Consider the following 16,734-nt stretch of genomic DNA (forward strand, 5'->3'; position numbering starts at 1 on the left):
TTCCGAGGAGTGGCTGGTGGATTTGAACCGCCAGCCTTCTGGTTAGCAGTCAAGTGCCTTAGCCACTATGCTACCAGAGCTCCCTACTTACTCATTAATCTATTTCCAACTGGAAAAGTGACCAAGTTTGGTAACTTGGCCCAAGACATGCTGTATGTAACTATTTCTCTGCCTTCTAACCTGGGGAAGAAGCAGGGGAGTGTGAAAGCAAGCTCCAATGTCACTCCTGTGAGTTGGGAGACAGAGAGGCGTGGAGGAGCTGGGCTGCGAACTAACCAGACCAGAGCTGATTATGCACTGGGGGTAGAAGGGAAGGGGGGCCTTGGTACAGCCGGCTTCACTCCTCATATTTGGCAAGCCTGCGCGGGTAGATCTCAGAGCCCATTTGCTGACAGACAGATGCTTCATTGGCCCCAGGGAAGCCACCCCATCCCTCATCCCCCCCCCAAGGACGCTAATGAGAAGGGATATGAGGGATCCATGGCTGGTACCCACGGGGCAGCACCTCCAGTGCTCTGACTGAATTTCCTCAGGCATTTGCCCTCTTCCAGCCTCTCCAGCTGGGTAAGACCAGGCCAGTTGCCGGTGACCCTGGGCAACACCTGAAAGCAGGTGCCTCTTGCCTCAAGCTGGCAGGGTCTCGGATCTGTCAGTTGACTGACTTGGTGCTGGCACCCACCCCAGTGCCCTCACACTCAGCCTGGGTCATAAATCAACTAGCAAGCTCCCTTCCCTCTCCCTACTCCTCTTCCAACCTCCATCTCTCCTGTGGTTGGGAGCTGGGTGTCTGGTGCCAGACTGCTGGCTTTGAATCCTAGCGGGGCAAGTCACTTGACTTTTCTGGACCTCATCTTTTCATCTGTAGAATGGAGATCAGTCTTCAGTATTTTACATGTAGTGTTATTGTTAACCTCTTATTTTTAACCTCACCTCCCTTTAGCCCCACCCACATCCTCCTCCACCACCTTCCTTCCCATCAGCCTGGCCCCTTCCTCTTCATTTCAGAAGAGAACCACTACTTTTGAGGGTGCTTCATTCTCTCAGGGACGATTTTCAGCCTGGTTCTCTTTTCTGTGCTCAGTGCCAGAGAACAGATATGAGCAGACACTATGCCTTGCTGGTTGGGGAGGCAGAAAGCAAATACACAAAATGCTAGGAAGGTGGGAGAATTAGGAGTGCTTAATAAAGGAGGTAAGGAGCTCTAGTGGCTCAGTGCCTAAGGCATTTGACTGCTAACTGGAAGGTTGGCGGTTCAAACCACCAGGCGCTCCGAGGAAGGAAGATGGGGAAATCTATCATAAACATGTACTGCCTTGGAAACCCAATGGGGGTCACTATGAGCCAGAATTGACTCAATGGCAGTGGGTTTGGGTTGTTTTTTTGTTTTTTTTTTGGTTTAATGGAGGAGGTAGCATTTGAATTGGATGTTGAAGAATGTGTAGGAGTTTGGCAATATGAGAGAGGAAGGGCACTTTGAATAGAAGGAACAGTGAGAGCAAGGCTTGGAGACTGGGAATGTATGATGTTTGCAGCTTGGTGAAAAGACAAGTTGGGTGTAAGCAAAAGCTACAGAGGGAGCTGCAAAGGGCAGGAAGGCTGGAAAGAGCAGCTCTTTCTATATCTGACTCTTGGTTCCTGTTGCAGGCCTGTCTGCCTTCTGGGCTGTGGCATCAGTAGAATTAGTGTCACCCCCCTGTGGGCGGGGCCAGACAAGTTACCACACTAGGTGACAGGTGACACCCACTGTAGTGACACCACTGCGTTGGTGGCCCTCCAACTGTAGCACCGACTTACCTCCACTGCTGCAGACCCTGCAGTTATTTTGGTGTCACCTCTGACAGTGTCAAGGGGTGCATATGCACCTCCAGTGCCACCAAGTGCCACCACTGCTCCTGGGCAAGCTTTCATGGAAGGGAGCTGTCCTAGGCCAGATCTGGAGTCCTGCAGTTGAGGCCCATCTCTGTCCCCAGGGAAGTTCCCTTGGAGAGGGGTAGCCTGCTGGCCAGCACTGTCCACAGCCTCTCATAAGACCTCTTTAGTGCTGTGGGGACTTCAGCCAAAAGGCAAACCAGCAGGCCTGCCTGGCCCACCCCATAGCCCACCAGAGTATGTCATAGATGGGGGACCCTGAAAGCCACCTCTACATTTTATAAGTGCTGCCACTAAGACTCGGAGAGAAGACACCTGACTCCACTTACACAACTTGGTGGCAGAGTTAGGAGCTTCTTGACTCCCAGAGTGTCATCTCTCTGGCCAGGCCCATGTAACCCCTGAGTCCTCACAGCTGGAGGGCTCTAAGCCCAATACTTCTGGTCTCTCTCCCCTACCTCAGTCCTTAACTATCCCTGGGGAGCACAGAAGAGGGCATGGGGCTTCCAAAGCAGTGGAGAGACCTCTGCTTTTGATGAGAGCCAGACAGGGACCTCATGAGCTCCTGAGTGGGGAGGACCATAAAGAAAGCAGTGTTGACGTCTGGAAAGGAAGTGCAGGAGGGCAGGAGCAGGAAGAGGCTGCACGCAGTGAGGTGGGGAGGAGACAGCTGCCCGGGTTGAAGAGAGAGGACTCCAGGCTCAGTAGGGTTGGTGAAGGGGAAAGAGGGGAATCTGAGGATGGGGCAAAGAGAGGTGCCAAGGGCTTGTGTTAAGATAGGAGGTGGCCTTCATTTCCATTTCCTCTGTACAAGGGGGTGTGGGAACAACTTAGACCGATGATTCTATGGTAGCTGTTACACTAATACTAATAGTTAACCTTCATTGAGAGCTTGCCCATCTAAGGGTTCAATAGTCCTTAATTCATTCAATCTTCACAAAAATCCTCTAAGTGCTGTTATTATACCCATTCTACAGAAAGACAAACTGAAGCACTGAGAACTCAAGTCACTTGCCCAAGATCACTCAGAAACTAACTGGGAGAGGTGGAATGTGAACCCAAGCAGTCTGCACATTGAAGTGCTGTGCTATGCTACCTCCCATGCATTCAACCACAGATATTTATTGAGTGCCACCTACATACCTGGCATTATCCTGGGCAATGGGAACACGGCACAAAGTCCCTGCTGCCATAGAGCTTCATTCCCCGAGCCCATGGAGTATACCTTCTGGAAGCCCACTCCACGCAGCCCTGGGCTCTTCAAGGCAAAGTAGATATAGGTGAAGGCAGAGGGCCGGAGGTCGAGTGGTGCTGGTGCTGGAAGGAGTAAGGAGACATGCTCAACCTGCTAGTAAGCCATGGAGCTTGGAGGGGCAGGGGGCCCATGAGACCCTCCCTACCCAGCCTGCCAAGTTGTGGGATTGTGAAAGACTGTTCTCATCACACCGAACTCTCTCGAGACACAAGCACTAAACAGGAGTCAGGGTCCCAGCCTTCTCCACTTCCAGTTAGAACCCACTGTGTGGGCAGGCCTCAGCGCCCCAGCAGGGCTCTGGGCAGCAGTGCCTGGCTTGGATGAGCCTGGGGCATAGTGGTTCCTGAGATCCCTGACAGCTCTAATCAGCTGCCTCTCTGCCTCTCTCCCACCACTCTGGTCCCATGACCAAGACTGTTAATACGTGCGTGCGGAAGAGAGAACCAGTGCCCCGACCTCATCTCCTCTAAGGACCTGAAGATCATCGGATTACAGCCTTCTAGAGACAGGCCCTCTCTGATGTATGCTCATGCCCTACAACCTGTCCAGGTCCCTTAGTTCCTGCAGGAGGAAAACCAATCCTGTATGGTGCACAGGCCCTTGCCGAGCTGGCCCATCTGTCCCTCTGCCTCTGCACCTGCTCCAGGCCCCCAGCACTGCAGTGTGAGGTTGAGAGAAAGGCACTTCCTGCCTGTAGAAGGTGGAAGGGGGATAATAACAGCACTTAAAGGATTTTTGAGAATTGAATGAATTAAGAACTATTAAACCCTTAACCAGGCCCACCTCTTTCTCTTTCCTCCTTCACCAGCCTGTTCTCTCTACCTGGAATTCACCTCTTCCCACCTGGGGGAACTCACTCACCAGACAAGGCCCAGGTTAAGTGTCCCCTCTTTGAAAGTCTTCTGTAATTCCTCTTCTCTGAGCTTCATGAGGGTAGGGAGGGTATATGAGGTCTTCAGTTCTCTGTTTCCCACCTACTACCATCAAGTCAATTCCAACTCATAGCAACCCCCATTGGGTTTCCAAGACTGTAAATCTTTATGGAAGTAAACTGCTTCATCTTCCTCCCAGAGCAACTGCTGGCTTTGAACCACTGATCTTGTGGTTAGCAACCAAATGCCTTACCTACTGTGCCACCAGAGCTCCTTCTCTGTCCCCAGCACCTGCCATAATAATTGTATGAAATAAGTATTCCAAAAGTACTCGTTGAATCAGTGCATGAGTCATGCACCTAGATGGTTCTAGATGGACCTACATCCGTGGCTTGGGGATTTTGTAGAAGAGTCTAGGTAGAGGGTTTTCAAGCTGTAACCTTTCAGAAGCAGATTGCCTGGCCTTTCTTCTGAGGCTTTGCTAGGTGGGTTGAAACCGCCAGCCCTTATTAGTAGTCCAGCACTTAACTGTTTATGCCACTTGAGAATAGCTATTATTTCTTGTACATTTACCATGTGCTAAGCATGTGTTAAGTACCTTACGTACACTGTTTTATTTGACATTCATGACAGCTCTGTGAGGTAGTTTACAGATGAGAAAGTTGAGACTCAGTAAGGTTAAGTACTTTCCTCAAGGTCACATAGCCAATAAATGGTGCATTTGAACCAAATCTGCTAACCCAAGAGTTCAGACTCAGCTAATGCAATCACATATGATGTACTTGGAGGAGTCTTGCCATCCTTTGTCCCTGCCAGCAGCTGCCTGACGTCAGGGGCAGAGGTGGTGGGCCATGGGCCACCGTTCTCATGTTTACTCATTCCCCAGGTGCCTTAACCCCAGCTGCCCTTGAAGTCCCCACAATGCGGTCCCCACCAGCCACCTTCTCCCTGCTCCTGTTGCTGCTGGGCCAGGCCCCTCCAAGCAGGCCGCAGTCACTGGGCACCATGAAGCTACGGCTGGTGGGCCCAGCGAGCAAGCCAGAGGAGGGCCGCCTGGAGGTGCTACACCAGGGCAAGTGGGGCACCGTGTGTGATGATGACTTTGCCCTCCAGGAGGCCACAGTGGCCTGCCGCCAGCTGGGCTTTGAGGCCGCCTTGACCTGGGCCCACAGTGCTAAGTATGGCCAAGGAGAGGGTGAGTGACTGGTGCTGCCCAGGGTGCTGATAAAGAAATGGTGGCGGGTTTTTTGTTTTCTTCAGGGAATGTACTCACTAAGGTTCTCACAGAACGTATCAGACTCCCACCCATCCCTTAATACCCAGATCAAATGACCTCTATGTGTCATTTCTGAGTCCTCCAGCTGCAAATGATCCTTGCTCTGACCCTCCCACTCTCTTTTTTAAGGAGGTCACCAGCATCATCATCACTAAGCTCTAAGTTCCTTGAACATTGTAATTTGCACACAGTGTGTGCTTAGCAAATGTTGAATGAATGAATAAGCAAATAGGTAGGTCTAGTTACTAAGTGGGCATAGGCTAGCATTTTCCAAAAATGGGTTCTATAGTGCCTGATGCCAAAAAGAGGCTGTAGGCAGGGCTGTGGATACCAAGATCCCAGGAGAACCATTCCCCCACTTCCTACTCAGGATTTGGAAAAGGAAAGGTGACAAATGTGGGTCTTTTCTAGGAGACAGGGCCCATGAGCTGCCTCTCGTGGCTCATCCCTGAGCATCCATCTGCCCTTCATCCACAGGCCCCATCTGGCTGGACAATGTGCACTGTGTGGGCACAGAGAGCTCCCTGGATCAGTGTGGGTCTAATGGTTGGGGCGTCAATGACTGCAGCCACTCAGAGGATGTTGGGGTGGTGTGCCAACCCCGGCGCCAGCACGGCTATCTTTCTGGGAGCATCTCCAATGCCCTTGGGCCCCAGGTGAGGAGGCTATTTGGGGCCTGGGCAGAGCCTAAGGGTTGAAGGGCTGGACCAGGTGACTGGGAACTTCTTGGCTAGTGAGCCTAGGGGTAGGAAAAGGGAGCTGAGCCTGAGCTGAGAAGCATCCCTCAGGCCCAACTCCTGTCTGAGGCCTGAGGCCCTGATTTCAACTCAGGAGCAGGTGCCTGGATAGAGAGCCCTGGGCTGATTTGAGGCAGGCCAGAGACTTGGAGGCTGGGCCTGCTGGGAACCTCAGACACTGCTCCACGCAGAGGAGGGAGCAAGGGGGAAAGGGGCTGCCTCACACACCCACAAGGCCCAGCCACAATTGATGCCTCTTCCCAGCACAAACAACCCTGAGCTAAAAACAGCCCAAGCCAAACAACAGGAGAGCCAGTCTCCAGTTTCTTCACTCCTCTGCTAGGCAGCCTCCAGCCTGAGGACAGCTGGCCCAGACCACCGAACATGACAGGCCATCATGGGGGGCACCATACTGGTCTGAGTCACTCCAGGGCTAGGATCCTGCTGGGCATCTCAAGCAACTGGCCTGGTCCATCCTCAGCTCTTTCCAGGATGGCATGATGAAGACCACTCCTTGCCCAGTGAAAGTCTCCCAAACTGCCAAGGGCCCCTATTCTGGCCCCAGAAAGGGCACCAATCCTCCTACTTCTCAAGTTTTACATGTTTGGTGGCACTGAGGAGAGGGCCCTAGAAAACCCATGGTTCTGCTTGGTCCTGTGCCTTCCACATGTACCTCCTGCATCCTGGGCCTCAGTTTCCTAACCTGTCCAATGAGGGGATTGAGTGGGATGGTGTTTAAGGTCTCTGAGCAGTGGGGTCAGCAGGTGGGCAGGAGTCCTGCTGCCCATGAGTGACTGTGCACCCCACAGGGCCGGCGGCTGGAGGAGGTACGACTCAAGCCCATCCTTGCCAGTGCCAAGCGGCAGAACCCAGTGACTGAGGGGGCTGTGGAGGTGAAGTATGAGGGACACTGGCGGCAGGTGTGTTACCAGGGCTGGACCATGAACAACAGCAGAGTGGTGTGCGGGATGCTGGGCTTCCCCAGCCAACAGCCTGTTGATACCCACTACTATAGGTAGGAGGTCGGCTGAGCTGAGGGCCCAGGGAGTGGGGAGTGTGAGGGGGTGACAGCTGACTCTGTGTGTGTGTGTGTGTGTGTGTGTGTGTACATTTGACCTCACAGAATGCAGTGAAATTGCGGGGCTGGGTGTCAGTGGGTTTGGGTTTGGGGTTAGGAAGGAAACAGGCCCACCTGAGGAGTATGCCTGAATTTCCTGGATTTTGTGTCCCTCTGAATAATTAAGAGAGAGATCAACAACAAGGACCTGGGAAATCTCTAGAAACAACAGAAAATTTGTCAATCAAATTGACTGTGGTACAAAATACAAATTCCATCATGAAAATAATGGAATACACCACTTGGTGTCCCTGATTTAAAAACTAGGCTGTACTGAAGTTACTGATGGTGCTGCCCACATGCATAGACAAACTGAGTTCTGCTCTCAGCTCTGCTAGTAATGAGCTGTGGAGCCTTGGGTAGGGCGTTTCGTCCTTAGTTATCCATTCCTCAGAGAATTATCTCAACTTTGCCCCAGTGAATAATCTCAGCTCTAATACCAGAAAGGCTGTGGTTGGGTTGTGTACAGGCAAGGCATGGGGTGGGGTGGGTTAGGAGAGAGGAGACAAAAGTATTGTCAGAAACATGACAGAACTGTTGGAGGTAGATTGCATCATCCCTGTGAGACGAGCACAAGTGTACAGTGAAAACTCTGTAGGCTTCTCGCCAAGGGAGAAACCGCCCACAGTCCCATGTCCTTTATCCACCTCTAATCAGTTTTAGTTCCGCCTCCTTTAAAGGGTTGGAAATCTCTTACTGGTCTTTATGTCTCTGACTTCAGCCACCCTGGAAGAGGGGAATTGGGTGGCCATGTGGCAGCCACGTGGCTCCATCCTTGGGGAAGGCTGGGATGTGGGTCCTAGACTCCCCACTGCCTGCTAATTGCACATCTGTGTCTTTCTGACTCGCCCACCATCCACAGGAAGGCCACTGTGATTATAGCCTGGGTGTCTCTGGGGTGGGCAGCCCTGACAAGCAAGGTCTTCAGTGACCACCTGTCACTTCTCTCAGGGCTTCCCCTAAAGGGTCTCCTTCATCTGGACTGGAGGGAGGGCAAGCTCAGAGCTGCCCACCCCAGGGGACCTTGTTAAGTCTTGCTGTCTTTCCCGGTAAAATGGCAGTGGTTGTTCTCTGTGATGTGGTGACCCTCCTGGAGCTACTGTGAGGCTCAGCACTGAAATAAGATTTGTGGAAAAGTTACAGATTGTGAAGTCTGGTACAAACTTAGGGACACGAGGAGCCATGGTGTTGGGGGGTGGGCTTCTGCGCCCGTTCTATCCCCCACTTGCTTTCTCCCTCCGTAGGAAAGTCTGGAACTTGAAGATGAAGGATCCCAAGTCTAGGTGAGGAGCGGTCTCCTTGAGGGAGGGTGCTGAGGGACTCGACAGGAAGGACCTCCTTTCCCTTCCCTCACCTCAGCCTCGGCCTCCCCTCAATCCCCAGGATCTACCTTCAATTCTCCGCCCCCTCAAACCCCCCCCCCTTGTCTGTCAGGTTGAAGAGCCTCTCTAGGACCAATTCCTTCTGGGTCCACCGTGTCACCTGCCTGGGAACAGAGTCCCACATAGCCAGCTGCCAAGTGCAAATGTCTCCAGCCCGGGGCAAGCTGCAGCCAGCCTGCCCAGGAGGCATGCACGCTGCGGTCAGCTGTGTGGCAGGGCCCCTCTTCCGCCAGCCCAAGGCAAAGCCAAGGCGCAAGGATCCCAGGGCAGAGGTAAGCTCCATGGCCACACCTTGACCTAGAGACACAGGGGCTGGCTGAGGGGCTCTCAGGGCCGCAGGAGAGGAGGGAGGAGCCCCTCTGTCAAGGAGGCACCATTGGATCAGGCTGCGGAGAAGGAGAGGGAGGCACAGAATGGCAGAGCTGGGGGAGGTCCGGGGATTGACTTAAAAAGGGCAGTTTACAGCCCTCCCATAAACGGAAAACTGGTGTCACCTGCCAGGAATAGAAGGTAGCCATAAAAACAGTAATTAAATTGTAGCTACATCCTGTCTAGGGTGAAGGAATTGAACCTGAGCCTGGCCCTTTGTTATAAAAAGGAGGTGAGCTAGTGCTGTGAGGGGTTACAGACTGGCACTGTCTCCTCCATGGAGTAGAAGACATGAAAGAATTAAACCAGAAATAACTCCCCCACTTTGTGAATCCATTTAATACCATATCTCTGCTCCTCCCTGAGGTCAGTTCACAGAATTGGGAACTGTTGACTTAGTTCAGCCCCCAGAAACTCAAAACTCAACGCCATCAAGTCAATTCCGACTCATAGTGATCCCCACTGAGTTTCCAAGTCTGTAATTCTTTACGGAAGCAGACTGTCTCATCTTTCTTCTGCATAGTGGCTGGTAGGTTCGAACCACCGACTTTTTGGTTAGCAGCCAAATGCCTTAACCACTATATCACCAGAGCTCCCAAGGGACAAAAAAAGAAGTCACGGCTCAGAGAGAGGACGGAACCTGCCCAGGTGGCAGAGTTGTGACTCTGAACCAGGGCTCCTGACACCTATGGCTCTCTCGTTAGAGCTGAGATTGTTATTGCTGTTATTATTGGAGTGGTTATTATTAAAGTAGCCCTCCACTTTGCCCCTGAAGAAATGGAGGCTGAAGACCTATTCAAGGTGATAGCTAGGGAAAGCCAGAGGTAGGACTAGAACTCAGACCTCCAGCTCCCAGTCCTTGGCTCTGACCATTCACTGCCTACTTGAAGCTCAGCTCAGCTTGAAGGAGTCTTGCCCTGGGCCCCTGTGGTGGCCCAGCCTCTGCCGGCTGCCTCCTTGGCCCCCCTGAAGCCTTTTTCTCCCAGCAGGAGCCGAGGGTGCGCCTCCGCTCTGGGGCTCAGGTGGGCGAAGGCCGGGTGGAAGTGCTCATGCACCGTCAGTGGGGCACTGTCTGCGACCACGGGTGGAAGCTCAGCTCTGCCAGCGTCGTGTGTCGTCAGCTCGGCTTTGGCTCTGCTCGGGAGGCCCTCTTTGGGGCCCGGCTGGGCCAAGGTGAGTTCTGGGGCGTGGGGTGAGGTGGGAAGGCCTGGATAAGCAACAGGTCCATTCCTTGGTGGCCCTGACATGCCAGGCCCAGGAGAGAATGTTCTCCTACCCTGCGGAGAGGAAGCTACAGGTACAGGGTTGCAGAAACACAGCCTCACATGCACCTCTCTCCCCTGTAGGGCTGGGACCCATCCATCTGAGTGAGGTGCACTGCAGCGGGTATGAGCAGACCCTCAGTGACTGCCAAGCCCTGGAAGGGTCCCAGAATGGTTGTCAACACGAGAATGACGCTGCCGTCAGGTGCAACGTCCCTAACATGGGTTTCCAGAATCAGGTGAGCTCAGGGCTGCCTCAGGCTGGGGCTGGGAGAGCAGGATCCCTTTGATATCCCAGGCTACCACCTTGGGCCAGTGGGGAGGGGCCCAGGAGAGGTAGCTAGTGCTTCTGCCGTGAGCCCAGTTGGCCTTCCCTTGCAACCAGCATGGAAACCTAACCTCTTCTTTCCTGTCCCACCTGGTCTTGCCTGCGTCCCTGAGGCCAGGTGGGACTTGAGAGATGTCAGGAGGCCACAGGGGCTCTTCAAGAGGACATGCTCTTCTACCACAGCTTCTCAGGTCACCTGTGAAACTGAGATAGAAGGTGCCAAGTAGACCTGGGGAGTGGCAGTAGAGGCCAGATGGGTGATAGTTCTAGTCTCAGTGCCCACATGGAACTGGGCAAATTGCCTTATGTCTCTGAGCTTGGGTCTTCTGTGAAATGGGGTTCATGGTCTCATGAGTCATTGTGAATGAGGGAGTAGATATCAAAAGCCCTTTGCAGACCGTGAGTCATTCATGGTGGGATTGCAGACCATGTAGAAGGAGGACAGGCACTAGACCAGGAGCCCCTGGTACAGGCTCTGTGAGTGGGATTTCTCTAGCAGACAAGGCCCTTAGAGACCATCTAATAAAATGCCCTTGCTTTACAGAGGAAGCTAACCTGGAGAAGGGGACAGTCATGTCTGGGCTGCATAGAGAGTGATCCTGGGAGTATCTCCAGGCTCACAGGGCCAAGTTCTCCCTCCTAAGGCCCCTGCCCCTCACACACCTCTGATCACTGCAGGTGCGCTTGGCTGGCGGACGCAATCCCGAGGAGGGTGTGGTGGAGGTGCAGGTGGAGGTGAACGGGATCCGACGCTGGGGGGCCGTGTGCAGTGACCACTGGGAGCTCACTGAAGCCATGGTGGTCTGTCGACAGCTCGGTCTGGGTTTTGCCAATCATGCTATCAAGGTAGGTCCCTGTCTCATTCCTTCCCTAGAACCCCTCAGTCTCCTAGACTGAGGACCAAAACTTCCTGTGCCAAGGTGGCCTGGGCACAGAAAAAGCAGCCATCCTTTAGTTCATTCAGGGTCCAATTGATTATTGAAACTATGAGCCAGATGTAATGCTAAGTGCTGGGAGACTGTGGAGAACATAAGAATACAGTCCTTGCCTCATGGAACACACAGTCAAGTGAGGGAGGCAGTGATTAATAACATATTCACCCAATTCACTTCATAGTTGTGTACAAAGAAAGGATGACTAGAAGTTAGCCAACAAAGTGGGGGAGGAATAAAGAGCCCATGCAAAGGCCCTGTGGCCAGTGAAAAGTTAATTCAGTTGAGGAAATAAGGGACCAGGGGTTGGAGTGTGACTATCAAGGGGGAAAGTGGTATAAGAAGTGAGGGTGGAGAAGGCAGGGGCCAGCATATGCAAAGCCTGCAATCCAGATTTTTAAAAAGATTTTTTTCCTTTTGGAAAATGATGGGGGTGGAAACAAACGTGGATACAGGGAAACACACTCAGGAGGCTACTACAGGCCAGGTGAGGAATGATGTTGGCTTGGACCAGGCTAATGGCGGTTCAGATGGAAATAAGTGGGTGGAGTCAAAAGATATTAGAGCAACACAATCAAGAGGACTTGGGCACAAAGCAATGGATGGCCACCTGCAGCTGCACCCACACCAACGGGTCGGGCAATGCCTGGGCAGCCTCACCTGCGGAGCCAGGTCCAACCCTGAGCACAGTGACAGCGCGGGCCACATGAGGAACAGCTGGGAAAAGGGGAATATGACTGGGTGTGAAAGGAGGGAACCAGGCGCTCCTCTTGAAATAGTTGAGAGCTGCCACGTGGGAGAAGGAGGAGAGTGGACCAGTGGTGGAAGCCAAAGGCAGCTGGATTTTTGCCTCAACACATAGAAGAAATGTCTAGTCCTCAGAGGGGTCCAAATATGGAATGGACTGCCCCAGAGGGTAGGAGGTTCCCATAACTAAAGAGCTCCAGGCTGAGATTGGAAGGGGCCTGGTGGGGATGGCATGTGGGTTCCGAGCTCATGCGAGAGAGTAAGGAGATGACTCCTAAGGCCCTCTCAGCCCTGACAGGGTGATGCTGTGTTTCCTCAGGACACCTGGTACTGGCAGGGCACACCGGGGGCTGGAGATGTGGTGCTGAGTGGGGTGCACTGCTCTGGGACAGAGCTGGCCCTGCAGCAGTGCCAGAGGCACGGGCCGGTGCACTGCTCCCACGGCACAGGGCGCTTCTCGGCCGGAGTCTCCTGCACCAACAGTGAGTACCAGGAGGGGCCCCATGTTGGCATGGCCACTCCTCCCTCCCTCAGCGGGGCCCTGAGTGCTGGCCCAGCTCCATGGCCAAAAGGAGGGACAGGGACAGAGGCCTGGTCTGGGAGCACCAGCTCTGCTCGTTCCTAGCTTCATGTGGCCAAGTCACTAGTCTCAGGACACAAGCCCTGCTCTGCCTACGTCATGGAGTAATTGTGAGAATTAAAAGAGAGCATGTGAAAATACAAAGTTTTAGACCATTGCTTCAACTTTGGGTCATGATCAATAGTTAAAAAAACAGAAGAGGAACATCAGAGTGTGTTACATCACATTGAGTAAGGGTATTTTTTTCTGGGAACTGTGTTAACCGAAAGGTCAGCTGTTCGAACCTACCAGCCACTCCATGGGAGACAGATATGCAGTGTGTTTCTGTAAAGATGTGCAGCCTTGGAAACCATATGGGGGCAGTTCTACTCTGCCCTATAGGGCCGCTGTGAGTCAGAATCCATGGCAGTGGGTTTGTGTATGAGTGTACCAGGGTGCAATGTCAAATCCATTTATTACTGTAGATTATAGTAAAAACAAAAAAGTTTGAGCACTACTGCTGTAGAGGGTCTGGAAACGTGAGGGGCACGTGGGGTCAGGGTGCAGCTGTGTGTCCCCCTCCTGGGCTGCGTGACTTACCCAAAAGGCTCTGGGAAAAGACCACCTCGAGGTGTCACTGTGCCCCACAAACACAGACTCTCAGGGCAGCAGCATGTCTGACATGTACCAACCAGGTCCATGCCAAGGTAACTGTGTTCACCCAGTGGCTGCAGACTGACATCACCCGAGCGGCTACATGCCCTTCTTTGCAGCCTAACTTCAGTCCTGAGCCATCCTTACCCTCTGTGCATGAGCTTAGGGCCTTCCCTCTGTCCAGTCCACGAGGGAGGAAGAACAGGCCTTTACATCCCATCCTCCCCTGCAGGGTGACGGATATCCGAGTAGTCTCCCTAGTGGCCAGCCTCACAGCAAGCTCCCCTACTCTGTTGCCTGAGCAATAGCTCCTCCAACGCATTTGATACTTGACAACGGCCAAGTGCAGCCAGCGACCTGCCGCCTCTGCGGCCACCACCATGTCTCCTCTGTGGTGGTTCTCATTTCTTTCCTTCACTCTCTTTTCTCGCTCTCTCTGCAAGCTTTCCTTTGTCCCTTCCAGAACTCTAGGTTTGTCTGTGAACAAATACCAACTCTCTGCAAAATATACCATGGGAAGCCCAAGAGCTTTTCTGGTGACAGTGCAGGCATCACACAGCCAGCCCAGCCCCACAGCCACCCTCAGTGCCTAGCCACTGAAATACACCAGCACTCCCACCTCACCTTGATCAGCATGCAGGCTCACCCACGTGATGTCAATGCTGGAGAATCCACGCGGTAACCACAAAGGAGCCCTGTGCGTGGCAGCTTCTCTCTTCTGGTGTGACAGGGCAGTGGCTGTGGGGCTACAGAATCCTACCCTGACACATGGGAGGCGGTGATGGTAGCAATGGTGGAGAAGGCACGTGGCTGCAGTGGAGGGTAGGAGTCTTATGACAGGAACAGAAAGGGAGAGGCCTTAGGAGAGAAAGGGACAGGACACCTCTGGTATGAGTGCCCCTGCCTGGAGCAGTCCAGCTAGAATTAGGAAGCTTGGAGGGAGTGCAGCCCTGGGAAGTCCAGCAGAATGGACTTAGAACGTCAGAGCGCGCGAGCAGGCTTGGCGACAAACTCCCCATCTCTCCCTCCCACTGGTCCCATCCTCTAGAACTAAGGCCTAGAGAAAGAGAATGGCATGGCTAAGGTAACCAAGCTGGGTATCAGCAGAGCTTATTGAAGGTGTTGTAATGGCTGCTTTTTTGGAAGTAGAGCACCAGGGACTTCTTTCGAGGCACCTCTGAGTGGACTTGACCTCCAGCCTTTCAGTTAGCAACCAAGTGAGTTCACTGTGTGCACACCCAGGGACTCCTTAAGGTGGTAACGGTTCCTTTCATTATAGTTCCCATCTCCTGACTCCTAAGCTGCCCTGATTTTCTGAGATCCTCCCAAAGAGCTGAGTCTGGGCCTATGGCTGACTGCCATGCCAGAGCAGGAAGGACTGCCTCTCTGCCTCTGCCCCACCACCATGCCCCAATGCCATCCACAGGTGCTCCAGACCTAGTGATGAACGCCCAACTGGTCCAGGAGACGGCCTACTTGGAGGACCGCCCGCTCAGCCAGCTGTACTGCGCTCACGAGGAGAACTGCCTCTCCAAGTCTGCCGACCTCATGGACTGGCCCTACGGACACCGACGCCTGCTGCGCTTCTCCTCACAGATCTACAACCTGGGCCGGGCCGACTTTCGCCCCAAGACAGGCCGCCACAGCTGGATCTGGCACCAGTGTCACATGTTAGTGCCTGCCCTAGAAGGTTAGGGACAAAAAGCAAGGCCCAAGAAACAGTAAGATTAGTCCACTCATCTTAGGTTTGCGATAGAGATGGGCACTGCCCTTTACCTGGCCACAGGCAAACTTCCTTGAGGGATGTGGGCTCTAGCAAGTCTGCCTTTCTAGATGCCTGATTGGCCTTGGCTCTAGGAGGCACTAAGGGAATCCCTGTAGCATCAGCCTGCCATCTCCATCCCTCTCTCATCTCCCTGGATGTGCCCATGATGTGCTCATGGGGTCCAAGAGAGAAGTCATAGCCAGCAGAGTCAGTCTTTGCTTGAATGGGATTTGACAGTATTTCTGTGTTGGACCTTGGGCCATCCATGTCTTTAGAAGCCAGGTAAAGGAGGGACTCCTGTATGCTGGCTCTGCAGACAGACTGGCTGGTTCTAGCAGCAGCAAGGTGAGACCCCCAAAGAGCAGCGTGAACAGACTGGTACTAAAAAGGAGACAACGAGCATTCTTTCCTATCAGGAGCCTCCAGCCCAGACGGAGGGAGACAATGCCTGTGACAAAGGCGGAATGGAAAATACATTTTTTTTTTTTCTTTCCTTCAGGTCACAGCAGTGGGTGGGGAAAGCTGAGAGGACTCGGCATTGCCTGGGATAATAAGCACCTTTGTCTGTAGCATGAACAGAGTTGTCATTACAACTGGACTGGGAACAATGGCAGCAGTTTGATCCCAGGCAGATTGACAGGGGGCAGCGTGAGCTCCCCTCCCCAGCAGCTCAGCTCTTAGGCTGGTCCCTGGACCAAGTGCCCCTTCCTTCCTCCTCCAGTTTGGGCCTTGTACCCAAGCACCTGTCAGTCTCCTGGAGGCTACCAGGGCAGAGCGTGTATCTACCCTAACCTGGGAAAGACACCAGCTGATGGGGGCAGCTGTGCCTTGGTGCCTGCCAGGGGTGCCAGGAAATAGGCTGTGGGCCACACTAATCTTAGGTTTGGGACAAAGATGGGCACTGCCCTGCTATTATGACTTTCCTCTCTGGGTAATGACGGGGCCCAGTGCCTCAGTCTCCTGCCAGCTCCTCCACTGAGGACCCTGTCGTGTTGCTGCCGGGTCCACAGCCTCTCCCCTCCTGCAGGCACTACCACAGCATCGAGGTCTTCACCCACTATGACCTACTCACTCTCAATGGCTCTAAGGTGGCTGAGGGACACAAGGCCAGCTTCTGTCTAGAGGACACGAATTGTCCCACAGGTATGTAGTTTCCTGTCAGCAAGTCTATGAGAGGAATCCTACCTCTCAGATTATATTCCTTAGCCCCCTTCAGCTCAGACCCCCTCTGCCCTGCTCAACAGCCCCCAAAACTGGAAGACTTTGGCTTGGAAACAGTCCTCAAATAATTTAAAAAGATCCATTTCTTACTTCCTGAAATATTAGGTGGAAGGTCTCTACTTCTACATCTTGGCTAATTGTTGTAGACATGTTAAATTCATCTCCCCTAAATTCTTTGAGGACATGGATTGTTGGATTCATATTTACATCCTCACAGTTCCCAGCCTTTGGAAATGGCATGGTGAACACTGGATCTTTAGGTTGGATGGGTGGGTGGATGGATGGGTGGATGGATGGATGGATGGATGGGTGGGTGGATGGATGGGTGGATGGATGGATGGGTGGGTGGATGGATGGATGGGTGGATGGATGGGTGGGTGGATGGATGG

At 53.1% G+C, this 16,734-nt stretch overlaps 1 protein-coding gene across 1 annotated transcript in view; it reads left to right on the forward strand.

The window, feature by feature from the left end:
- The first annotated feature begins 4,863 nt into the window (after window positions 1-4,863).
- The window catches only part of LOXL4 (lysyl oxidase like 4), a 15,581-nt gene continuing 3,710 nt past the window's right edge, over window positions 4,864-16,734 (forward strand). Inside the window, exons 1-11 of the mRNA XM_007939976.2 lie at window positions 4,864-5,191; window positions 5,750-5,928; window positions 6,819-7,024; window positions 8,371-8,409; window positions 8,561-8,780; window positions 9,867-10,050; window positions 10,224-10,378; window positions 11,146-11,313; window positions 12,466-12,628; window positions 14,786-15,029; window positions 16,152-16,267. Of these exons, the coding sequence (XP_007938167.2) occupies window positions 4,864-5,191; window positions 5,750-5,928; window positions 6,819-7,024; window positions 8,371-8,409; window positions 8,561-8,780; window positions 9,867-10,050; window positions 10,224-10,378; window positions 11,146-11,313; window positions 12,466-12,628; window positions 14,786-15,029; window positions 16,152-16,267 (2,002 nt within the window). The remainder of the gene's footprint in view (window positions 5,192-5,749; window positions 5,929-6,818; window positions 7,025-8,370; window positions 8,410-8,560; window positions 8,781-9,866; window positions 10,051-10,223; window positions 10,379-11,145; window positions 11,314-12,465; window positions 12,629-14,785; window positions 15,030-16,151; window positions 16,268-16,734) is intronic.

The sequence above is a fragment of the Orycteropus afer genome, unplaced genomic scaffold, assembly GCF_000298275.1.
Source record: "Orycteropus afer afer isolate SDZICR_OR568_19922 unplaced genomic scaffold, OryAfe1.0 scaffold00064, whole genome shotgun sequence".
Lineage (NCBI taxonomy): Eukaryota > Metazoa > Chordata > Mammalia > Tubulidentata > Orycteropodidae > Orycteropus > Orycteropus afer.